At 41.5% G+C, this 25900-nt stretch overlaps 1 protein-coding gene across 4 annotated transcripts in view; it reads left to right on the top strand.

Annotated features, from left to right (window-relative positions):
* UTRN (utrophin) overlaps nucleotides 1-25900 on the top strand; it is a 438418-nt gene that overhangs the window by 164743 nt on the left and 247775 nt on the right. For 3 of the 4 annotated variants that reach the window (XM_048489265.1, XM_048489284.1, XM_048489256.1), the window contains exons 46-52: nucleotides 768-917; nucleotides 3398-3482; nucleotides 4074-4282; nucleotides 7249-7366; nucleotides 8208-8413; nucleotides 11480-11634; nucleotides 20351-20540. In XM_048489265.1, coding sequence (XP_048345222.1) covers nucleotides 768-917; nucleotides 3398-3482; nucleotides 4074-4282; nucleotides 7249-7366; nucleotides 8208-8413; nucleotides 11480-11634; nucleotides 20351-20540 — 1113 coding nt within the window. The remainder of the gene's footprint in view (nucleotides 1-767; nucleotides 918-3397; nucleotides 3483-4073; nucleotides 4283-7248; nucleotides 7367-8207; nucleotides 8414-11479; nucleotides 11635-20350; nucleotides 20541-25900) is intronic. The other variant, XM_048489276.1, reaches the window with a different exon arrangement.

Raw genomic sequence — 25900 nt, 5'->3', positions numbered from 1 at the left:
TGGTGACTAGTTTAGTGCCTGCTTAACTTCTGGCCATCCTATCGAAAACCAGTAATGTGAGGAGGAAGTCAAGTTCTTACCTAGTAACAAATTATTGCATTTTGTCAGTGTTTGTCCTGTAATAGGACATAATATCTTGGAAAACAACTTTTGTCAAAGATGCATATATAGTATGTAACTGGAAAACAGCTTTTGTCAAAGATGCATATTTACATGTAACTGAGTGCTGGGCTTGCACTATCAGCAGTCTGTAGGCCCAGTCAGTTTCCATTATTGCACGTTAAATACAGGTAATTCTAGAAATTAGTGATTTTGAGAATTTTTTTCTAGTACGCAATATGAATCTAGAGAACGTCAAAGAAATATGTGGATTCTACATAGCAATAACAAATCAGAATTTTACATCAAAGTTACCTGAATTATGCAACAGTAGTTGAATTCTGTTACCTACATGCATTTTATAAATTTATTTTGCTTGTTCTTGATTGTAATTAGCAAACTGAGCTATATGCTTAGACGTTCTTACGGTTTCTAGTAATTTTATTAGGCATTACCACATAATATCCAAAATTCCAAGCATATATTTACAACTGTACAAATTAGGAATTTGTTTTTAAAAATGAGCTTCTGATATAAATTATGGGTCAGTACTTTCTCCTGTGATTTGTTTTACTTCTGTTTAGTCTCAGCCTTCACTCTGCCCTTAATATTAATTCAGAAGATAGTTCGCTATCTTTAGATCTAAAGTATTTTTCAAACCTTATTAGAGTTTGATTGAAGAGATGGACGTTCAAGGAGAAAAACTTCAGTGGCTAAACAGAAATGAACAAGAGGTCCTTTCAAATCAAACCATTGGTCCCCGTGAAAGAGAGAGCATTTCTGACAGACTGAAGACCTTGACTGTTAGGTGGAATAAGGTTTGTGTTTCAATAAGTATTTGTTTTGGACCCAGTGTTAAAGGGTGGGGGAGGGAGAGAGGGAGGCAGAAGCTGGATAAACTAGATAGACAATTTTTGTAGGAATAAGATTGGCCACAACTGAATTGGTAACAGCAGCTGTCAGAGCCTTGGCGCAGCATAGGGTATGGATCCAGTTATTGCGTGACCACCCTGTTGGCCGATACGTATTAGGTGACCATTTTGTCAACTGATATCACCCCTCTGTCCTGAGCCAGCCTTCCAGCTGGACCAAGGGGAGGATATCTGGGATGGCAAGTTGATGAACTCCACATGGGCTCCAGCCACTCCGTGGTTTCCCTTGCCACTTAAGGTGAGGGTGCCACTGACAGCACCCAAGCTGGGCATGTCCCAAAGCAGTCTTCCCAAAATCTCTTAAGGAGATCCCCGAAATGAGAGAAAGAGGCAAACAGACCACTTTCCCTCCGAAAGAAACCAGATACATGCTTCCACCACCACTTGAGATGGGTGTGCTGCCCAACTCCTGCCAATGCTCTAACTGCTGCAACCAAACTGTCAGGCTATACCGAATGTCATCTAGCCACAAATCTTGGCCTCGCTCTGAGAAATGGACCCCATCCAGGTGGAATAATTCATCACAATGGAAGGAAGGCAGCTGGCAGTCATGCATGGAAGGTTGCCAAACCTAGAAGAAAATTGGGTGACGAGGGCAGAGCCATAGCCTTCCCACCCCTTCCCCACTCCAGGCCCACACAAAGGGGCCCAGCACTTGTAAGCAAGCAATTATATGTATTCATGTTAATGCATTGCAAGGTTCATATGACTTCTCAGCTGGGGGTGGGGAGGGATTAGCAGGATGTGGTAGTATCGAAACACAGTTCTGTATCATACAAACAAAATTGTCAGGATTGCTTTAATAACATGCATTAATAATATGAATCCCGTCACTGGGCCCTTTAGGAAAAATTCCCTGAAAACTAGCACAGCAGGGATGAAGTTTAAGCTTGCTCCTGATGTGCTACTCTTCTTTGCCATATACAGAACATTTTTACTGGGGTTAAGGAATATCAAATCCAAGAACCTGAATAGGCTCTTGGATATCTGTGCAGGGTACATATTTTGTACTAGGTTTTCAAGACGATCCTATTCATTTTCCATGTTTTGAGCACTATTATATACATTTGAAAGCCACAAATATAATTCTGTAAAGTCCCCCTATTATTTTGATGTGGGTCTTTTGAGCAATTCCTCAACTTCTCCAGTGCCTTCAGTAGCAATTCCTCAACTCCTCCAGTGCCTTCAGTAGTTTCTATTTTTAGTGTTTACCTTGGGGCGTCTGTCTCCGTTGCCCATAAAATTCAGTTTCCTCTTGATCAGGCCTGCCACGTTCTTGCCAACAAGTTCTTCCCTTTCCCCACGAGGTACAGCCCATCTCTCTCCATTAGGTCTGCATTTAAACAAACAAACAAACAAACAAACAAACAAACAAACAAACAAACAAACAAACAAAGCAAGCAGGCAAGCAAGCTTTGCCCAAAATCCCAGGAACCAAACTTCTGTTCGCTTGCTCTGTTGCCATGTATACATCTGAAGTTCTTTTCTCTTTCTTTGTAGTTTACTGTTACTTATAGGCAGAGGCCACTTTTCCAGCCTTTTGGTCACACTCCTCCGTGACAAAACAGTGTGCGCCCCAACCACACACTGCAGGGAGGTGGGGTGGGGCTTGGCAGCCGTGGACAGCTGCCAAGCCTGGGCTGCCCGCCACCACCAATCCCCACCCCTAGCCTCTATGCAGTTTGGCTTTTGCCCTCCCCAGACCCACCTCCCTGCAAGGGCTCTAACAGGTTCTTACAGCCTCCTCGCTCCTGCTGCCATGGCGGGAAGCGAGGGGCCTTTCAAAGCCCTCAAAAGCTGGCTGCCTCGGCAGCAGGCTTCTCCGGGACTCTAACAGCCCCCTCGTTCCCGTTGTCAGGGTGCGAAGCGAGGTACCTTTCAAAGCCCCGGAGAAGCCTGGTGCCTTGGCTCCAGGCATCTCTGGGGCTTTAACAATCCACTCGCTTTGCCTTCCTTGGGGTGGTCGGTACAGCTGGTTTGGCAAATCAAGCTAATATTTCGCTACTGGTTCTGCTGAACCGGTGTGAACCGACTGAATTTCACCTCTGATCCTTGCCCATTTGTGCCCTGTACAGCTCTTGTGGAAATTGTTGGCTTTGGTGTAGAAGTATTTTCTTTGTACTCCATTTCATTTGTTGACTTCACATAGTTAGATATTCATGTACAGATTCATGTACAGATTGAGCAATTCCACACATTCAAATGAAGCCCAGGCCCATTCTGGAATCAAATGCAGTCCTCTCTAGGCCTCTTGCTGATTGAAAAAGTGGGTGCCAATATGGTAACAGTGTATTTAGGTTTGAATCAATAACTGATGTTATGTTTTGTCCTTGGCTTGAAAATGTTTTAAATTATTTTCCACTTAGGTATTCAGAGAAGCACCCAACAGAGTGAGAGAATTAGAGACATATGTCCATAAGCCTTATCTTGTTCCACAGACAAAGACTCCTGGTGAGCTTTGAATGGAAATGTGTGCTGTCTGGGAGAGATGCTAAATATTTTTGATACATCTTGGAGCTTTGTAAAAAAATGTATTATAAAAGTTACTTTGATCACAAAGCGGACAAATACACAAAATACCATTTCTGTTAGAAGGACATTTTTTTTTAGTAATTAAGGCTGTGTGAGCAGATGTAGGGCTTGCAATAGCTGGTTCTTAATAAAAAAAGATATCGAAGGCTTCTGAATTAAGTTCTGTATTAATGTATTTTTCTACTTGTATAATTCAAGGAATCAGCAGCTAATGCTGGTATTTTCCACTCACCAACCATTAGGAGCAGTTGCAAGTTGAGACTCTTTTCTCTGGATGATAGCTTAATGATGTGTAATTTTTGTCCACTCAATATTTAAACATTTCTAAGCTGCTTGGGTAAGGGAGATATTTAGCACATTTTGAATGGAAGCCTTTAGGATAGTCATTGAGATGGGGATGGAGGAAAGTACAGAAAATATTCTTAAAATTACAAAAATGCAAAAAAAAATCATTTTCTACTGAAAATAAATTCTAATTTACTCTGGGTGAATTATGTTGTATTGGTTTAGGTTACCCTCTTCTCCAAAAGATGGTGCTAGTGTCCTCTGCCCCTGAAAGTGCTGGTCAAACACAGCAAGAGACCTCTGCACCTGCTGATCTGGATAAAACTACAACAGAACTGGCTGACTGGCTGGCATTGATTGATCAGATGCTCAAGTCCAACATAGTTACTGTAGGAAATGCTGAAGAAATCAATCGGACTATTGCACGCATGAAAGTACGTGATGTAGTGAAGTCCTTTGGTTTTGAGTTCTCAAAAATATGTTGTGCTGTCCTTGTTTTCATTTGTGGGAAAGAAGTCCTCTTGTAGTTTGTAAGTACAAGTATATAGTTCCTGGAAAAAAAATCTTGTTTAATATATTTCTGAAATTGTTCTGCTCTCTATAGCCCCAGAACTGTCTTATTTTAAAGCCAACTCTGATTTTTAAAGTAACTCCAAAGTGTGTTATGTATGTATTTGCTGCTGTATCCTAGCATATAGTATCCCATACAAGTTCATCTTCTTGAACAATGATAATTATCTACAAAATAGTTTCAGTGTATTCAAGTTAAAACAATGAAATCCAGTTAATATAGGGGTAATTGCCTTGCACAATGGCTGTTAATGGTTGCAGTCCAGCCTTAGGCATCCTGCAATTGATTTTAAAGAGGTGTATGAATATCTGTATTGACTTGTGAAACTGTAGTAGTTTAAAGGAACAGGAAAGGAGGTACACATTTATGTAGACAATTTCTTTGTGATAAACACACACGTGTGTGTGCATGCGTGCGAGCCACCAGTTCACAGCTGACATGGCAACTCCAGTGGGGTTTTCAAGACATTCAGAGATGGTTTGCCATTGCCTTCCTCAGTACCACAACCCTGGCATTCCTTAATGGTCTCCCATCCAAATACTAGCCTGGGTCAATCCTGTTGAGCTCTTAGATCTGAGAGAGATCAGGCTAACCTGGAACTATTCAAGACATCACATTTGTGATATTAGCAATGTAGAAAAAGTGGAGAAAATAAATAACTAATACCTTTAGGACAGGCTTTTTTAAAAAAGCACAATACAGTCAACTTAATTTCCCCACGAACCACTTCAATAATATTTGTAGTGCAATTTCATGATATCAACTCTAATAATCTTTTCAGCTGTCTGTTGCTGGACATATAACTTGTCGTATCTCTAACAGAATTCTCTTTCATTATGGAGATTTCTGTCACAGGTAAAAGGGTTTTACTCTCCTCACATGCGAAAGAAGCTTTCTAATATGGAAACTGTGTTTCAGTAGAAATTGAAGTCTTATAAATGCTTAGCACTCTTTTAATGGGTTTATGTAGTGGCATGCGAGAAGAGGGAAAGGCTGAAGAAAAATTCTTTGAAACAGGGAGCTTGGATTAGATGGCTTGATATCCCAAGATAGAGGTTACCAAGCTTTTTGAACCCCTGGGCACATTTGGAATTCTAACACAGCATGATAGGAACTGCCATGAGACGGCTGCTACAAGAAATTTGCTGCAAGAGGTAGAGTCAGCCACAAAATGGCTACCAGCTTATCTTCAGTAACTCATTGAAGATCCTTGTGTTGGGGTGGCACGGCCAATCAATTCTCCAATGGTCAGTTAGAAACCTGCCCCATCCACTTTCTAAAAACATTTGGCAGGAGCGAGAAAAGATGTCTGTGGATGCCATGGTGCTCATGGGCACCACATTAAGGACCCCTGTCAAAAGGAAATATAGAAAGCATGTAAGTCTGTAGACTTTAGCCTAATACAGGAGTATGAATTACTCTTATTTGTTTCAACCTGTGTTCATATTGTCCAAGTAAATGATGAAAAAGCCATGTGAAGATTCTCTGAAAATAACAGATTTATGTGCATTAATGTAGTGGCGAGGTGAATCTAGGGAGATTTTGATTAGTACTATATGTGCAGAAATAATAAAATATATCAGTACTTTAAAAATTGCTTTATAATACAATTGACCAAGAAATTATTATCTTAATTTTAAAACAAAGCGTTAGCCTGGTATAATTAGTCACGTATAATGAGATTAGAGGACATAACTATTAAATACAAAAACTGGTAACTTGGGACTTTGAATTGGGTGGAAAGGTAACATTAAAATGTTTTGAATAAATCAGTAAAGTAACTTATTCAGAATATGTGATAAATAGTCAGACATTCAGGAGATTATTTTGTGGGATAGTTAGAGCTCCGTGTCAGGTTCTATTCAGCTAGTAGAACTTCTTGAATAAAAAAGAACCCAAGGGATTGGGGGTAAGGATTTCATATTTTAAAAGGAAGACTGTTTTTAATTACATGCAATATAGGTAAAGCAATATTAGTAAAAATAAAAACTGAGCCCAGGAAAGAAACTCACCAGCTAGCTTACGGTACACTCCAGAAAATTGAAAATGACCAGGCTCTTAATTAAAAGTCTGGGTAAACAAAAGCATTTTGGCCTTGTACCACTGTTGCTAGGTGAGCCTCAAGGGGAAGGGTGTCCCATAGGTGAGATGTAGGATTTCCAATTCTGGGTAGAAAAGCTCCTGAAGATTTGGGGGCAGAGCCTGAGGAGGGTAGAGTTTGGGCACAGGGAGGGGAGGGGATACATCAGGGATGTATTGCCACAGTTTCTGCCCTCAGAAACTGCAATTTTCTCCAGGTGAATTGGTCTCTGCGGTTTGAGATAAGACCCCTTTTCTGGACGTTTGCAACCCTAGGAAGTGCTACTGCTGAAAAACCCCTGTCCCTGGTTGCCATCTGCCTCACCTCTGAAGATAGGAGCATGGAGAGCAGGGCCTGTGAGGATTATCTTAGCTGGAAGACTGGACAGTGAGGTATTATTTTTCATGCAGTCTAAACTGGTTCAAAGTGTCTGAACCATTCACCAGACTGCTTTTTGAAGTTAATTGATTGAACCCATACTTGAATAACAACGTCCCTGGAGCTAGGCATGAAAAGATCTATGATCAAATCCCCAGTTTTCTTGGAGCTGGCTGGATGACCTTAGGCCAGGCACACTTTTTCAGCTTGAAGATGAAAAGAAGGAAGGACGAGTATGTTTTGTTCTTCAAGCTTCTTGGAGGAAGGAAAAGATAAATATATTTATTTATTTATATTATAGTTAAGTATCCTTCAAAAACAAATGTTTATATTCTCATGTTTGTAACGATAGCACATTTTAATCTTTACAGATAACAAAAGAAGATTTAGAACAGCGCCATCCCCAGCTGGATTCTGTTTTCACCTTGGCTCAGAATTTGAAAAACAAAACGTCAAGTTTTGACATTAGGACAGCAATCACAGAAAAATGTATGTTTCTGTTCGAAAGAAGTATGGGGAGAAGGAGATTAAACTAATTCTGCTATTTGCATGTGGGGATGGAGTGGCAGATTTGTGTTTTCAGCAGCTTCTGGAAAGTCAGGAACCAGACCTTGTGTGATTCTCATTGAAACCTTAATAGATCAGAGGAAGAGCTGTTATGATATTGAAACTTGAGGGATGGAATTTGTTGGGTTGATAACAAAAGTACTAGCCTGTTTGCTAGCTTTTTAGATGCCTGCAGGAATATAGATGTATTGGTCCAATTAATAAAGTATTAGTTAGTTGGCTACACTGAACAGGAAAAGAGTAGCACTTAAGTATACCAGCTGAACCTGTGAAAAGAATTATTTGAAAAACTCTTGACACAAATGCAAGATTTTACTTGTGTTCATTTATTATAACTCCTAGTTCTGCACTAATGATCATAAATGTGAATTCATCCATAGGCATCTATAGACTGATGACACAGTCAAACAGCTTGGTTAAAGGAGGTGAAAAAGCCATTCATATCTTCTTGGAATACACAGATATGTTTGTAGAGTCTTGGGTTAAATGGATTTCTATTTAATCATTTGAGTTGTTTTGTTTGTATCAATATGTAATTTCTTTATATATTTTTCAAGAGGCATTTGAGATAGGAAAAAAGGAGATTACATTATGGCTAGGGCTCTGTTCCCTGTACCATCTGGTGAATGGGTATATGAATGAGAGTTTTTTGTACATAGCACCACATAAGGCTCCAGGACTTAGTGAAGTGATTTTATTTGAACGTTTCTTCAGTATAATGTTAATCTCATATATATTTATGTTTCCACTTTGTCGCTTGCAGTGGAGAAGCTTAAGACTCAGTGGGACTGTACTCAGCATGGGGTGGAAGTACGCCAACAGCAGTTAAGATGCATGCTTTCTGACAGCGTGAAGTGGGATGCCCAGAAGCAAGAAATGGAGAAGCTGATTGGAAAATACGAGATCTATCTGCATGCCCTTTTGCAGTCTCCAAAAGAGGTGCTTATCAAACAGATTTCTGAAAACAAAGTGAGTTCAAACATGCTATCTAATTTAACTTCTGAATGTCATGTTTATAAATCCAGCTTATTTTTTCCCCTCAGTCTCTGAGCTTTTAGGTATGCAAAAAAAAGAATGGTATAGTCCTCCTGGTAGCTTAGCATAAGCTTAAGGTCACACCTTCATAAAACTTCCAGCACGTAGAAAAGGAACATAGTGCACAGAAACAATTAGAACCCTTTTTCTTGCTGTTCTGTGGGTTTGATGCATTAGATTTTGCGATTACCAACATGTATGTATGTTCGTTTGTTTCTTGAATTTCTTAATTGCCCTTACCAAAACTGGCTTGGGGCAATTTACAGATCAACAGCAATAAAAAAATTGTCTTGGCATACGCAGACCCATAAAATTGGAAGCCCGAGTACAATCTAAAATTTATAATATAATTAATTCAAATTAAAACAGCCGTATTAAAAATGTAATAAATATAAATTTGATAAACACACTATAAGATGGTAGACCAATAAATGATGGCAACAATCACAATATACCTACAGTGGAATGGCACATACCCATGGGGGATCGATGGAAACAGCCAGACCTCAACGGAATGCTCAGCGGAACAGCATACCTGTATTCCAAACTAACCTTTTCCCATAAAGCATATATGATGTGTTTTCTTTCTGAAAAGGGTTTTACTCTCCTCACATTAGTATAGTACATCTTCCCGAGTATTCACAGTAATCAGTTTTCTGTCTTCGAAAATGTAAATTCCAAATTATTGTGTGTGTTTTATTATAATGTCTTGGGCTCATAAGAGGAATAAATCTTATCACATAATAAAAATAAAACAACTATCAGAATTGTGGTGTGTCCTCAAGAGCATTTTATCCAACTTGTTTCACTGAGGCAAGATTGTCCAATACTAGCCAACCAAACACTATAAAACAAACTATAACTTTTGTATTCTGGTATGCTAGAAGAACCCAAAGTTCTGTGAAACTAGGTCACAAGTAGTTAGACACTTGCCACAAAGATTAATTCAACAACTGTTACTTCACAGTAATTTAAATGGAAACTTCAAGTTATGAACCACTTTAATGAATGTCGACTTTCAATTTCCAAAGTCATCATTATTAGAAGAAATATTTTAGAGATGTTCAGAACCATTTCGTTAATTTTCTATCCCATCATGAGGATTTAATTTGCATGTGGCTGTGGTCCATAATTCCCTGTCTTTACCCTCAAATACTATCAGACTCCCTTTTAGAAGAGAAGTACTATCTTATTGTCCCGTAAAGGGAATTGTTCAGGTAAAGTATTGAAACCCCACGTAGTATAGGCTTATGAACAGCATTAACAGAATGAATGGGAATTGTTTGCCATTCAAGGTCCCTATTCTAAGTCTTGTTTCTTTTCTTACTTGTAAGTCATGAAAGATTTATAACTTTGTCTATTGCCCATTCTGTAAGATTAATTCTTGAATTTATGAGCATAAACTGATATTTGTGATTATGCATAGTCAAGTTAGTTCCTTAGGACTTTTACAGAAAGTGTTTGGAAATGATTTTGCTAACTTTATATGCCCCCCTCTTGTCTGATGATTCTTCGTTCTGTGAAAAGTAAATAGATCAGCTGTGAAGTTCACTTGGTCTCTCTGTCTGGGGCTGTCAGTTCTTATGTGTCCCATTTTTATGTCCACATCTCTGCTGAATCAGTTTAGCAATGAGGAAAACTTTGCTGACTTGCCTTCCTAAGATCTGAAGAAAACTTCAAAAGACAGAGGAATGGTTGGTTAAATCTAAGGGCACTTTCACAGAATAATGCACTTTCAATGCACTTTGCATCTGGATTTTACTGTGCAAAATAGCAAAATCCACTTGCAAACAATTGTGCAAGTGGATTGAAAATGCATTATTCTGCATGTGCAAAAATGCCCCATATTTAAAAGCCCATGCTTTTTAGCCCAGCTAAGACTTATTAATTAATTAATTACTTTAGATTTCATAGACCGCCTCAGCCCCGAAGGGCTCTAGGATGAAACATTGCTCCTTAATAAAGCTGTAATATGTGCTACACAAACGACTCCCCCCGCCCAGTGATATAAGTAGTTTGTTTTAATGATAGGTCCTTTTAAAGTATTGGAAGCACAATCCATTTACATTTGCTGTTTTACTCCCACTAATGATTCTTGTATTTCTTTATGTCTCTGATTCCAGTTTTATGCTTTTGTTTCATGTTTTTAGCCTATCTTTATAGACATAAAATGACTGTTTATCAGAAACAATAAAACTTGACATGGTAATAAATTTACAGCTAATAAATGTCAGAAATGTTACATTTTATCCCTTTGTTCATTATACATGACCATGCAGGGTAACCTATATTGTACCTATTATTTATTTTGAAAAAAGAAAAAAAAATAACTGCTCTTCAAATTTGAAGAATAAAAAACCCTCCCTTCTTCACAAAACATGTAGGTGAATCTGTATATTTTTATGAGAGTTTAAATCAATGATTTTTTTTAAAAAATGCCAGTATTCCTACTCCTATAAAAGAAATAGAGAGGTCAAAATAAAATAAATTACCTTGTTACAGAAAAATCCAAGGATACAGGAGAGCCCTGAAAACACATGCAGACATTCTGTACTGATGTGTGCCACCACAAAAATAACCCTGGTTTAAACAGAGATAAAAAAACAAACCACAGTTTATGCATTAAATATTATGGTGATTTTTAAGAGTACTGGCATTTTTTTAAAGCACTGATTTAAACTCTCATAAAATATATAGATTCACCTACATGTTTTATGGAGAAGGGAGGGTTTGAAGGACAGTTATTTTTTTCTTTTTTCAAAATAAATGATAGGTATATATATCGCACATTGTATGTATGCTAAGAAAAGGAATGAAAAAAGGTAAATAGAAAAAAAGCAATACAAATCTGTATTTTCAATTATGTTGATCAATTTCCCTTCAGTCATGGACATTAGGATGAGTTTTCCCAAAGTTAGAGAACTCCTGTATATTTCAGTTGTGCTCTGTGTTTGGTTTGTTTTCGTCATGGGTATTGATTACTCTTAAAATGTTTTTTAGAAGTTAATACAAGAACTGCATAAAGGAGACAGCAATATGAGTTCATTCAATGATCTGTCGAATAAGCTCCTTCAGAACTACAGTGATGATGACACAAGAAAGGTCAAGGAAATAATGGATCATTTGAATACCTCATGGATTAATCTGAGGCAAAGGTATGTGTAAACAAATGTGCTCAGCAAATCATTGACTCATATGTTAGAGGTGTATTATGTATGTACCTTTGAATAATCTATACCAGGGGTTTTCCTATCATTATAGCACATATGCGTAATTCATGAGAGAACTCCTAACACTCCATACATACTGGATAGGTAAAACAAAGAGGTCGGCTGCCTAGATTCTCTTACCCTTTTCAGAGTAGATCCATTGTTCCTGCCCGTCCTCAGTCTCTAGGAGTGTATAGTCATGTCCTTCACCCCCAGAGTACTTTCAGGTGACCCTCCTTTTAGGGTCTTGCAGGGATCCCCCATCCCTATGTTACGTTGCCAACCAATAGCTGTATGTCACAGAAACTAGACAGCTTTGTTTGCCTGGCTCTACCACCCAGCCAAATGAAGCAGTAACATGTGTATAACTGGTTCTGAGATCGCTGAGGCCCTTTCTCCTGGTCAGTCTGTGGAAAATGCACAGGTTTCCTATTACTGTACCAAGATGGCAATGAACATTTAGAAACCCCTCACAGATTGTCTTAATGTCCGCCTCATAACTGGGTGAGGTAGTGATCCATGCTTTTCTTCACATCCAGGCTAGATGACTGTAACACGCTTTCTGCGGGGCTATCTTTGAAGTCTATTCAGCCAGTTTACTATTGGGGTTGAGGGAACAGTGATCTTATTGCTCCCATGTATTGAAGGACTTGTACTAGCTATGCATTTGTATATGGGTGCAATTCAGAGGTCTGGTTCTTTACTTTACAGCTGTAAATGGCTTGGAATGAGGATGCTTGAAGGACTATGTCCTATAGTCTGCCTGTTAAGATGCTAGTCATAAACTCTGCTCTTCGTGGCCCTGCATGGAAAGATGAGATTGGTGGTGACTAGAGACAGGGCTGTTTCAGTAGTGGCACCTTTCTTATGCCTTTCTCCTCAATGCTCACCTGGCACCTACTCTATCCTCGTTTTATTTTTAGGCCAAAACATTTCTTTTCTAACCCGGGGTTTTAATAAAGGCATTGGTCTTTTTAAATACTTTTGCAGGCTGTTTCTAGCCTGAGAGCTTTTTGTGAAACATGTTTTTAAGCTAATAAATCTTTTATACTGTGTTCTGGCTGGTGTCTTAATTTTTTAACTTCCAGTTATTTTTTATGACAATTTATGTTTTATCGTGTTTTACCTGATGAGCAGATTCTCTGAAGATGTGGCATAGAAGTTTTTTAAATGAATAAGTAATAATTCCACAGATAATATTTGGTCATGCATGATATTTTCCTACTTTGATTTTTTTAGGTATGAACTTTTACTTTTGGGGAGAGGAGATGAAAATATTATCCCCTTTCCCTATGCCGAGTATTCATCTTTTGCCACTGCTTTGTACTATTTTTTCCTTATTGCATTTTCATCATGTTCAAATAGTCTCATGAGACAGTTGGTCGTAATGAACAAAATTAGATCACAATGGCCGTTTCTGCACGGCCCATTTATGACGGCCTGGGGGCGCCAAAAAAGGCGCCCCCAGGCCGCCATTCGCACAGGCGCGCAGCGGCGACCTGACTCTTCTTCCCTCCCCCCAGGGCGGCGTCAAGCCGCCCTAAACAACAACCCTGTCTCCCGTCTCCGCCCCACTCACGGTGTCCTCCTCGTCGCCTGCGGGGCGTCGCAGCCCCGCCCACACTGTCCTCCGACCTCCAGGGGTCGGAGGGCAGCGTGGGCGGGGCTGTGACTCCCGCAGGCTTAAAAGGACATACCGGTAGGGGCGGGCTGAAGCGGCTCCATGCGAGCCGCCTGCTTCGTCGACCTCCCGCCTGCCTGCGACGCTTGCGGCGGCGAAGTAGGTTTCCAGCCCCACGCCGGCAGAACTCCTGCCGGCGTGGGGGCGCCTCCTGGCCGTGCAGAAACGGCCAATGTTATGTAACTGATTAAAGTTATCTGTACTGCAACCAGGGCTCCCAATTCAGACTAAGGGCCATCCTCCCTAGATTAGGATGAACCCACCAGTTTGAGAATCATGCAGTGGCATACCTAGGCAAACTGGAGTCCTGGGCAAAACCTGAGTTTGATGTCCCCCCCCCCCCCCCCCGGGCAGCCACACTCCCGCACCGTGACCAAACAATGATTTTTTCCACCAGGTCGTTTCAAAGCCACCATCACATTATAGAACATGCCCCAACTCACAAATCTGAACACAGCAATGAGCCATGCCACACAGCAGAAATATTTTTGAAAACATTTCAAAATGCTTTCAAAATGTTTTATTACTGCTATTATTTATTATTTATTACTGTTTTTGTTTCCTGGAATCTTTGGTAATTGCTGGTTGCAAATGTGGTACCAGAAACTAAATTTTATTTAACCGTATTTGGAGCTAGAGGTAATGGACCACGTAGCCAGTAACTGAGTAATACCAGTACTGCAATTATTAATTAATTTAAAGTTGATTGACTTAATCTAAATCTCATGCCACAGAAAGAAGATGGAAAGGTGCCTTTCCTTGCTGGAAAATTCCCTTAGACTATACACAGTGGTGGTGAACCTTTTGCACTCCAGATGTTATGGACTACAATTGGCCATGCTGGCAGGGGCTGATGGGAATTGTAGTCCATAACATCTGGAGTGCAAAAGGTTCGCCACCACAGGACTATAGGCTCCTTAGAAAACATTTTGGCAGAGCAGCTGCTCCCCCTCAGACTGATTTGCTGAGAAGATAGCCTTCTAGAGCAATAACAAAGTGACAGAGTAGAAAGCCATAAAATACTTTATAACTATGTAGTGTTGTGCAGTTTAGCACGTATGAAAGAGATTCAGAGAAATATCCCACAGAAATAGATTGTACTGAATGAAGGGGGGGGGGGGGAATGCTTGTAAGGGAAAAGGGTGGTGAGATCAAAAAGAGGTACAAAAAACCCCAAGGCAGAATACAGGTAAAAACCCCACAGACAAGAATGCATCACACAAAATTTCAAAATAAAAAGCCACAGTGTTGAACTAGCTCAGCTAAGTACATTTTACCTAGTTTTCTTCAGAGCACAACAGAGTTCCTTGCATTAACATGATGCTGAAGAAGTCCTTAACCTCCCATGTGAAGTCAGCAAGGGCTCAGCAGTCTTTGCTATCAAAGGAGTAATTTTTACTTCCTCCCAAAAAGGGGAGAAAAAACCCTGTCTAGATCCACAAGACATATATGAACCTTTTAATGAAGGCAACACAGCCTGAAGTCAGGCAGCCCCATCCAAACTTGGTAGCAGTGGGCCCCAGTGTGGCGCTGCCCTGCAGCTGTCATGGAGGCTTCCTGGTGGTGTGAGGAGGCTTAAAGAGTGAAAAGCTTCCCTGCCACTGAGAAGCCTCTATTGGGCTGAATGGACAGCAGTATAAATCTGAGGCCCATGCCACTGGCCCTAATGCTGTAAAAGACCAGGAGGCAGTGACGTAGGCCGAGGTGGGATCCAACCAGTTCTCACCACTTCTCTAGAAGTGGTTACTAATTTTTTCTGAGTGCCGAGAAGGGGTTACTAAAGCAACCTCCCTGCCCAATAGGGACTGGAGGTGCGTGTGTGCGGCAACGCCACTGTTTGAATCCCATCACCATCGGAACCTGTTATTAAAATTTTTGGATCCCACCACTGGATGTAGGTATAGATTTCAATCATTGCTAAGTTAAAATAATCACTAATTTTTAAAAGCCTTCTTTTCTTGGAGGATATAAATACTTGAAGGAGGCATAAGGGGAAAAATGCAGTTTGGCATGCTTGTTTGCTGCAGGTTTTTGGCAGGATTTTTTTTCAAGTGGCATCTCTGCCAGAAGATTATCAATAAAATGGTCCACAGAAATGAAATTACATTTTCTAAGGTGGTCATATTACATGATGGTTTCTCAGTTTGGAAAGATGCCAGTCAGTCAAGGTCATAACTTCTTCAAATACTTTACATTTTGAATATTGCTAGTATAATGAAAAAGTTAAATGTAAGCTATTCTTAACATTTCTTAATAAGTGATAAAACAAAGGATCTATGTGCTATTTTGAAACAATCTTGTGACTTGTGTAGACTATTCTACTGTACAGAGGTATTTTACTTCACCATAAAAAGCTGCTGTCTTGCCGTTTTCTAGTTCTGACACCCAGTCTGCTTGTTTTCTCTCGTTCCTTTTAGACATCCTTTCTAAAGGACGCTGCTGAAGCCTTTTCTTGTTTGGTACTTATATTTCAATCTCCTTTATTCCCATTCCCTTTTGATTCCCTTAGCCCACTTCTCATCAAATTCAGTTCTATCTTTTATACTGTTATCGTTTCTAAGTCAGAGCTAGGCTGATTTGGTGTAGTCACAGTGTTATGCATTTTAAAGTTACCAGCGGACCCGGCCACACTTCGCTGTGGCTTACCAGCAACGCAGCCACCACCACATCCGGCCCCTGCCGGAGGAGGGAGGTCTGGTGGCACCAGCTCCGCCGACGGCCCCGGTCGCGGCCTCCCTGCAGAGCGCCTGCAGGACGCTTGCTGCCCACTGCTGGCCCGGTCTCGGCAGGAGCACGCCCTCGGCCCACGCAACACGCACCCTTCAAACCACAGCAGCCCTCCAAACGCATCAGCTCTGCCCTGCCCCAGGATGTGCACAGCCGCAGTGGGCAGCGAGGGCCCTGCAGGCGCTCTGCAGGGAGGCCGCGACTGGGGCCGTTGGTGGAGCTGGTGCCGCCGGATCTCCCTCCTCCGGCAGGAGCCAGATGTGGCAGTGGCTGTGTTGCTGGTGGCGTGGAGGTGGGTGGCGCCATCCTGGGCCGTGTTCCCGCTGGGGCGCAAGGCAGCAAAACATGTCTGCCTCCCGTGGCGGCGAAGAGGTCTCCTGAAGGGCCTCCTCTCCATTGGCAATGTCGGGCATGCACTGTGGAACTGTGGGGGCCAGGAGGGCGCACCACTCTAACGAGCGCAGCATTCGGCGGCTCAGCATCCACCTCGTGAGTGAAAAAAGCGTTTTACCTGGCACAAGTGAGGTGTTTGGTAGAAGTGAGTGTGGCAAAAGAGGCTTGCTTGGGTGAGCAGAGGTCCCGGAAAATTGCAGCCGATTTGTTCCAGGCATTTCGGCGTTAGGGCGTGACTAACAAAGTCACGGTTAGCTTTTTATATAGAGAGATGCTTTTCTTTTCTTTTCTTTTCTTTTCTTGTTTGTCTTGCATTCAGTTTTCACTTCAGCATCTGTTTGCTACTGTCAGTTATCTTCTGAGATTGTTATTTGCCTGTTTTTCAGTCCTCACTACTTTCCTTCTCTCTTGATTTCAAAATCTTGCTGTCCTCCTTACTTGTTTGAGTAATTCTTTCTTTTCTCATTGTCACTAGTTTCTGCCTCTAATGGTGTTTCTCTTCTTTCTTAAGTTCATTACATCCTCTTCATCAAATTCTTGCCCTTGTTTTTAAGAACTGTCCTTTTGTTCCTTCATTCCTAAAATGAGATTGAAAATGTCTTTCTTCTAGTGTTGTCTCTCTTCTTAATTTAAAATGCTGGCATTTTCTTAGTTGTTAATTGTCAGGATTACAATTTCCAGCAATCACCAGCTCCCACCTTTTTGCTTTAGAGTGGGAAAGTGAGCTGGGGAGCTGTGGCAAAACGAAACTATGTAGCTCTGCCAGAACCAATGAGAGACCAGGAACTGGGGGGAAGGGAAAAGCTGATTGGTTGCTGTCTGTTTTTGTAAATAGAATAAATACTGGAACTGAGGAAAATAATCCTCAGTTCCAGCACCCTGTACCTAGGGCGACCCAAATCAATAAAGTTCTTCTTTTTACGTTAACTTTGAGTGGTGTTCAGCCTTACATTAAGAAACCCTCTTAGAATTCCCACAGTTCCTCCAATTTGTCTTCTTTTTCATTCTGAAAATACTTATTTCCATTTTCTTTTTTTACTGGAACATTTTACTAAAACTGCTTTGAACAATTTCTAATTTTTTTGTGGAGGCCGCCATGAAGAGTAGAAGTACTATAATAGTTGGGTCAGCAGGATTAGAGACACCATCTCAGCCTGACCTCTCCAAGCCCTCTGGCTGTTTTCAGGAAAGAGAAGGAATCCAAAAGGAGAGAACTTGGCCCAAGTCCCACCTAACAGAGTATTTTTTTTTCCTGGGCTGCTGCAGAGCCGAGGAAAAACAGCAAGACTAGATTGAGGAGCCTGGGGAGATGACAAGAAAACACTGTGAAATAAGGGCAAAGATGGCACTGCTTCATAACCATTCCCTGAAAAATGCAGTTTCTTGTGCATAAGCAAGTATTTTCTTTTCTCTAGAAGAAAAACTCCACTTCTCCATTAGAATTCTTTCTGCAAAATGCTTTAGTACCAACAATCACTGCTATTATTTGCATTGTATGCTATTATAGATTGTTAGATGCTAAATAAATAATGACAAGTACTTTTTTCTGTTATTCTCCTCAATTTTTCATTAGTCTTCTTTAAAATAATAAAAATATTCATGATGAGGTTTATACAAAATCCAGTTGCTTTGAACAAAAATCCAACCAAGAGATCTTCTATAATCACTAATACCGTTTCCATCTATGCAAACACTAAACAGTGAACACAAAATAACAAGCAACATCTGTAATCTAAAACATTTTTCTGGTGTTACCTTCAGTGAAGTAGATAAGGGGGTGTTAAACAAAGATGCGTAGAATTTTCTGGGGTCCTATATACTTTGCCAGTTAATCTTCTATTTGCCTTTGGTGTGACTGATCACTCTTTGCTACTTCACTCTCATTGCAAGGATGTAGGTAAGGGGGGGTTTCCTGGGTTCAAACCCCCCCATTACATGTCCAAAGCCCCGCCCCATTTGTGGGTTTTTTGTATTTTTAAGTGTTTTTTTCAGTTTTTGACCTGTGGGGGGGGGCAGCTTTTAGGCTAGCAGCACCAAAATTTTAGGGATTTTTTGGGGAGACTCTCCTGCTGATACCACCCAAGTTTGGTTCAGGGGGGTCTAAAGTTATGGGCTCCCAAAGGGGGTGCCCCATTCCCCATTGTTTCCAATGGAAGCGAATAGAAGATGGGGGCTACACCTTTGAGGGTCCATAACTTTGGACCCCCTGAACCAAATTTCACCAAACCTGGATGGTATCATCAGAAGAGTCTCCTAAAGATACCCTGAAAGTTAGGAAGATGCACCAGGGGGAGGGGAGGGAGGGGTGGCATGCAAGGGAGGGAAGGGAGTTGGAGTGGGAGGAGGCCTGGCATCTGGACATGGCCCACCAACCCTAACAAAGGGAGGGGGAGGGGGAGGGGTGGCATGCAAGGGGAGGGGTATGAGGGAGGGGAGGGAGTAAGAGGTGGCATGCAAGGGAGGGGATAGCCCCCTTTCTAGAGCAGGTACACATTTATGTCATTCATTTATTGTATTTATATCCTGCCTTTCTATCCAGTGGGGACACAAAGTAGCTTACATCATTCTCCAGCAGTGGCGTAAGCCTAGTGGTCAATAGCAGGTGCACGCTGATCTGGAGAACTGGGTTTGATTCCACGCTCTGCCACATGAGCTGTGGAGGCTTATCTGGGGAACTAGATTAGCCTTTGCTCTTCACCGCATGCCAGCTGGGTGACCTTGGGCTAGTCACAGTTTTTTGGAGCTCTGTTAGCACCACCTGCCTCACAGGGTGTTTGCTGTGGGGAAGGGGAAGGATATTGTAAGCCAGTTTAAGTTCCTTTACAGGAGAGAAAGGGGGATATAAATCCAAGCTCTTCCTCTTCCTCCTCCTCCTCCTCCTCCTCCTCCTCCTCCTCCTCCTCTTCTTCTTCATCATCATCATCATCATCCTCACACTAAACCTGTGAGGGTGGTTTGTCAGAGCCCAAGGCCACCCATCTACCTTCCATGAAACAAGCCTCCACCTCTTGGACCTGCTGCTCCCTAAGGTGCCCAGTCCTATTTTGACACCCTAACTACCACATCATGGTGAGTCATTCACCCAGACCATTCTACCTTTTCACACCAGCTAGTGAGGTGAGTGAGTGAGTCACCCCCCATGTGCACATGGAAGGGCCTGTTTGAGCCTAGCTGAGGCCAGGCTTGGGTCCATGAATTTGGGGGGACACTGAGCCAACTGTATAGAGCTGACAGCCTCCCTGTGTTCAGTGGTAAACCTGGCCTCAGCGAGGTTCAAATAAGCCCTGACTTCCAGGTGGAGATCGGGGGGACCTGACTTCCCCCACCTCCCAACTTCACATAGAAATTGTGGTGGAGGAAGGGCAAGCCGACTCCCGATCTCCATCTGGAGATTGGGGGCAGGGTGAGCTGTGCTCGCTTAACTGTGCCCCTGCCTCAAGTTCGGGGCTGGAGTGCAGGGAGACGCAGCATCTGAGGTGAACCCCAGGTGCTGTTTTATAAAGCTGTGCCCTTGGGAGTCACAGGTGGAACTTGGAAGGGCTGGCTGGATACAACACCCCACTCCAGAAGGTGGCCTAAGGCAACAGATCGACCAATGTAGGGGAGGGAATGGCACGAGCCATGCCCAGAGGTCTCCTGTTGAATCCCCACTTCCAGGCACATGCTGCTACAACAAGCAGCCAAGGGGGCCTTGCTGTGTACAACCATTTCATTCACAGTCCACATGTATGAATAAATACATAATTGGAGAATGAGAGACATATTGCATGAAATAAATAATGCCCATTTTGCCTTTCATGAATTAATTGTTCCTTTGTACATTTCCTGAAGTAATGTGTTCTGTTTTCTTTTCCTCCATAGAGCTGGTAATAGGCAGAATGCCTTGGACACTGAATTGAAACTAGTACAAGCCTCCCAAAAAGATCTAGAGAATTTTCTCAAGTGGTTGCAGGAAGCAGAAACTACAGTTAATGCCCTTGCAGGTGCATCACAGCAGGAAAATGCTGCACAGGATAGTGCTTCTAGAAGGGAACTGAAAAAACAGATAGAGGTAAGAACACACTCTTAATACTGAGTGCACATTTCTAAAAGATCAAGAAAGCGCACATTTTACTGTAATGCTGTACAATAAGCTGGAAATGGTGTGGTAACATAAACATTTCTGTTAGCAATGTTCCAAATCTGGAACTGAAGAATCACAGGGTCCTCCATTCCAACATTGGTTGAAGTTTCGTTTTTTATAAGAATCTCTCAGAAATGTTGCGTTTCTCTGGACCAGCAAGTTTCCCTCCTGTTGTTTTTCTTGTGAAATAGTGAGACAGTAATAAGTAGTTTTTGGTGGTCAGTTGGTATAAATTAGTAGGCATTTATCTTTTTCTGCGGTTTATTGGTAAGGGAAGGCTCCTGAGAGGTGTGATTAGCATATGAAAGTGAAGCTCCTGCTGAAGTGATGGCTCTTAATCAAATAGGGGCTTGCATTTCTGTCTTGCGTGACATCAAACCCTGTCTGCCTACTAGATGTAGTCAGACAGATTTTGAAAGAAGGATAAGCAGCAACATAATAAACAATTGTATTTAAGCATTTAATTTTTTTTAAAACATCTAGAAATATATGTGCAAGAGCCAGGTGAATTCATTCTGTATAGATTGACACTCCAATCCTGAACAGTTACACGCTTTGGAGCCCATTGACTACAGTGGACTTAGGTGAATGTAGCTCTGTTTAGGATTGCACTGTTAAATGGTAGTTATATGTTTTAGTGCAGCCTTTGCTTGGTTCATCAATATTTATTCAGTCATATTTCCCTTTTTTACCCCTTTCTGCTTCCTGGTTGTTTCCAAAAACATATAATATAAGACAGCTAACCTTTGCCTGTTAAAATCTCCAGATTTCCCTGTTTATTGTTATTACTTAGCCAATGTAGCATGGGATAACAGAAGCTAGCTGCTTGAATCTAACTTATAGCTGCTGTAGTTCATTCCAAACTGATTTTCACACTTGATGATGACATGGGAAGAATGAACGACTTAGACTATTCTAAGAGTTAAACTTTTGAACTGTACAACACCTTTTCAATTAAAATTATTTCAAGGCCAATTGTATATCTTGGAGAGGTGAGGGGGCCATTTGGCTGGGTCACATGGGGGGCATGTTTTGGCCACCTGCCCTCTTCCTTCTTCAACCTCACCAACCCTGCACAGCCGAGGTGCCCACCTACCCTTTGGTGGCCCAAGAATAGTTTGGGTGGTGACAGATGCAGCCTCCCTCCCCAGGCACCAAGAAATGGCTGGGCCAGGGGTTGGGAGGAGAGAGGGGAGCATGGGTCTTTGGTGGCCATGTGTGGAGGCAGAGCGGAGGTGGGCAGGCTTCAGACCCTGTGCACTTTGTTACCTGGAAGAGCTCTCACCCAGTCTGCCAGCCCTACACAACTGAGGTGCCCATCTGTTCTTTGGCAGCTGAGGCATGGTGTGGGTGGTGGCAGTAGTGCCTATACTGAGTCATGGTGAATCGGCACCCACGCTGCATCCTGCCACGCCATCAGGCTTTGCAGCCACTGGCTGGTTCTGGCTGGGGTGTGAGTGAGTGGTGCCCCCAGAGCAGCCCATTTTTTGAAGTCAGGGCTCCGCCAAGGCCTGCTAAGCCAGGCCAGCATGGCCCTTCAGGACCATTCATTCCTCTACCACTGACTCAGCCGGGCATGCTTCCACTGCCACTCTGGTCTGGAGTCTGGCTGGTGAGGTGGAAAAGACGTACACGAATCTACATAACCTGATGAGGCACCTTTCCTTACATGCGCAGATGGCATGGGAATGGAGAGGAGGTGTTGTCTCTTGGAACGCTGCTGCATTGGGCCACATGAGAAGGGGATGGCACCTAATAGGTTGGGGGGGGGGAGCAGTTTGAGAGCTTGTCCCAAACACAGTTTTTTGTAGACATGCCCCTGTTCGAGACAGACTTATTTTTTAAATATTGTGTAACAAATGGCACTTTACATGCTAAGTAACTGTTAAATTTTGTTGCTGAGGATATTTGTTGCTGGACAAACTCCATTTGTCCTGTTTGTTGAAATTCCCCATGCCTGCTAATGTTTTGGGTGCTTGCTTACTAGAAACCAATGGCAATAGGACTTTAAACAGCATTATCCAGTTTTGGAAGAGTGAGTTCATTATCCCAGGCAATTTAATGCTGTTGCATTGTTGTGCAAATACTGAGGGAAAAACATAATTGTACAGTTGTGGACTCTTTTTGCCCTGCTAACTCTTCATAGTTACATCCTTCACTCTAGAGTATTTTAATACATTTTCCCCTTCAACAACTTCCCTTCATTATCTGGTGTAATGTAGTTCAATGAACAAATAAATTAAATAATGATAATGGCCAGATCAGCCTTGTAATTCAGTGCTGGCTTTAAGGAGGAAGTAAAAAAACCCTTAATGGTCAACAAAGTTAACTTGTTTCTTAGTGAACTACAATGTATTTGTGGTGAAGATACAGAATAAAATATTCCAGCATTACTTTTAAGGCTAAAACTTAACAAGGGAGGGAACATGACACATAATATACTAGAAAACTTTTTTTGCTCAGATTTTTTAGAAATAAGAATCAATTTACTCGTTTCTTGAGACGTGATCATTTTCCTTTGCTTGGGTATGAGACAGAAATTCACTTCTCTGTTGCATTTTTCCTTGTAGTATGACAAAAAAAGTCTTTTGTAGGGTCAACTTAAAATCACAAGAAATCTAAGCAGTATTCAGGCTACCCTGATCTCAGAAGTTAAGAAGGGTTGATCCTGGTTAGTATTTGGGTGGGAGACCACCAAGGAAGTCTGAGGTCACCATGCCAAGCAGTGGCGTACCTAGGCAAACTGGAGTTTGATGCCCTCCCATTGGGCGGCCACCCTAACCCACTGTGACCAAACAATGATTTTTTTCCCACCAGGTCATTTCAAAGTCACCATCACATTATAGAGCAGTGGTGGTGAACCTTTGGCACTCCAGATGTTATGGACTACAATTCCCATCAGCCCCTGCCAGCATGGCCAATTGGCCATACTGGAAGGGGCTGATGGGAATTGTAGTCCATAACATCTGGAGTGCCAAAGGTTCGCCACCACGGTTACAGAGCATGCCCCAACTCACAAATCTGAACACAGCAATGGGCCATGCCACACAGCAGAAATATTTTTTGAAAACATTTTGAAAACCAAACCTCACCAAACCTGGGTGATGTCATCAGGAGAATCTCCTGAAAAATCCCTGAATTTTTGGTGCTGCTAGCCTAAAAACTGCGCCCTCTGCAGGCCAAAAACAGAAAAAACACTAAAAATACAAAAAAATCCCACAAACAAACCTGCATTTTTGGCACCTGCCACAAGGGGGCGCCCTGGGCAACTGCCCACTTTGCCCAATGGGAGGAACACCTCTGATGCCAAAGTAAGCCTTGGCAAACTACCTGTTAGTGTCTCTTGCCTTGAATTCCCTGTGTGTTTGCTTCAAGTCAACTGCAACTTGATGACACTTTCCACCACCACCACCAGCAACATTTTTAGTAATGTCTGTGAAACAGGGACGTTTCAGCCTGAAAAGGCTGTTGGAATATGTATTGTTGAAGGGTTTCACGGCCGGATTCAACTGTGTGTAACAGACTTCCCTCTGTGATGCACCTCTGAAGATCCCCACAGATGCAGGCAAAACGTTAGGAACAAGATTCACCAGACCACGGCCATGCAGCCCGGAAAACCCACCAGAACCAGCTGTTGGAATACTTTGTGTCAGCAAAGTAGGTGCTGATCCCAGTACTAGGATGTGAGACAGAGATACCGGGATCAATCCTGGGGAACATCTTTCAGGTTGTATAGAACAATTCGAATCAGCAAAAAAGAGGTTGGCTATCAATGCTCTTTTGAGGGTCCAGTAGTACTTTTTATGTTATTAGGAAGTATCTGAAATAACTCATTGGGAAGGTAAAGATTGAGGCAGTGCAGTATGTTAGCAATGAAAAAGCTTGATCACCATTCTTTTTTTCGCAATAAATAAATTGATTTTTCTGTGTTGCTTGTTCAAATTATTGTCTTCAGTAAGACAGTATACTTTTCATTTGCCGGAGAATTGTTAGATACCTAGTTACCCTTTGAGATTTCTTTCTCATGTAATCAGGGAGATCCTGTATTCAAATTAATTTAGAATTTCTCACGTTCAGATTCAGTGGTTAATTTATCTTCTTTGTCAATGAAGGGAAGTGAGGATGAAGAGAATAATCCACAAACTGATTCTCAAGAACATAGCGTGATCTGTAGAGTATCAGAACATCATTTGTCTGATGCAGAAAAACAATTAATGCTTGTTCTTATATCTGTTGAAATCATTAAATGTTGAAAAAATCACCATAATTTGCATTCCATGTTGTGAGGACAATTCAGATGTCATGATTAACCGTGCTTGGTTTCATTAGCTGTATTAGACACTGAAAAACAAACAATCTACTTGGAGATCCTGGTTAGTTTGCTGCCACTCAGAGCTGCTTGTGGGAGGAGTAACAGCAGCATTTTATTGCTGTTTCGAAGCAGTGGCACTGTGCCCTGGGAGTGGAACCACTGAGCAAGTTAGGGTTAAGCCGACATTTTTGCATTCTCATTTATCACAGGTCTAGATCCCAAGGTAGGGTCTAACTAGTTTAAATCCTGTTTATGAAGACTTCATATTTTTTAAAACTGTGAAACATGTAATTGAAAGTGCTGTATAATGACCTCAAACACTGAATATGATCTCAGTTCCTAAAATTAGAATACTGTTAAAGTGACCTTTTTACATTTGTGGAGACTTATTCCACTGACCTAAATGAAATAAAACCAGAACACTTTATTTTTAAATCAAGTTTGATTCAGAATAATAGGTAAATTAATTTACAGGCTACAGTTACTTCCTTTAGATTATTGTGTACATCTTAAGAATTTTTTTTAGTAAATTCTGATTCTTAGAGCCTTGTAGTAACTTGGGAGCAATATATTATATATACAAAAATCATTTTGTTTTCTTCTGCTCCCAGATACACTGTAGTGTATTTATGACCTGCTGTGCACATGATCGAATAGCATATCCTAAATCAAATGATTGATTACTGTATTGTGGCCTGTACTTACAAAGTATACCGGGGATCTTGACTAATTTCATTTATTTTAATTATGTTTTTTTAAGAAAAGGTCACAAACAATAGATATTTCTATTTGTTTACAGTATAGCTTGCAAGGCAAAACTAAATTTGCTAAAAGCTTTGTCACAACAATTTGTGACTTGCTGGAATGACTACTGTATGTCAGCTGAGATACCAATTCAGTTTACAGATCATGAAGATAAGACAAATTATTACATGGATATCATTGTCTTTAAATCTCTTTTTGTTTTGCCTGTATC

Source organism: Sphaerodactylus townsendi, linkage group LG01 (genome assembly GCF_021028975.2).
Source record: "Sphaerodactylus townsendi isolate TG3544 linkage group LG01, MPM_Stown_v2.3, whole genome shotgun sequence".
Taxonomy (NCBI): Eukaryota; Metazoa; Chordata; class Lepidosauria; order Squamata; family Sphaerodactylidae; genus Sphaerodactylus; species Sphaerodactylus townsendi.
The sequence above is the reverse complement of the archived record's forward strand: the minus strand, read 5'-3'. Positions and strand labels throughout refer to the sequence as shown.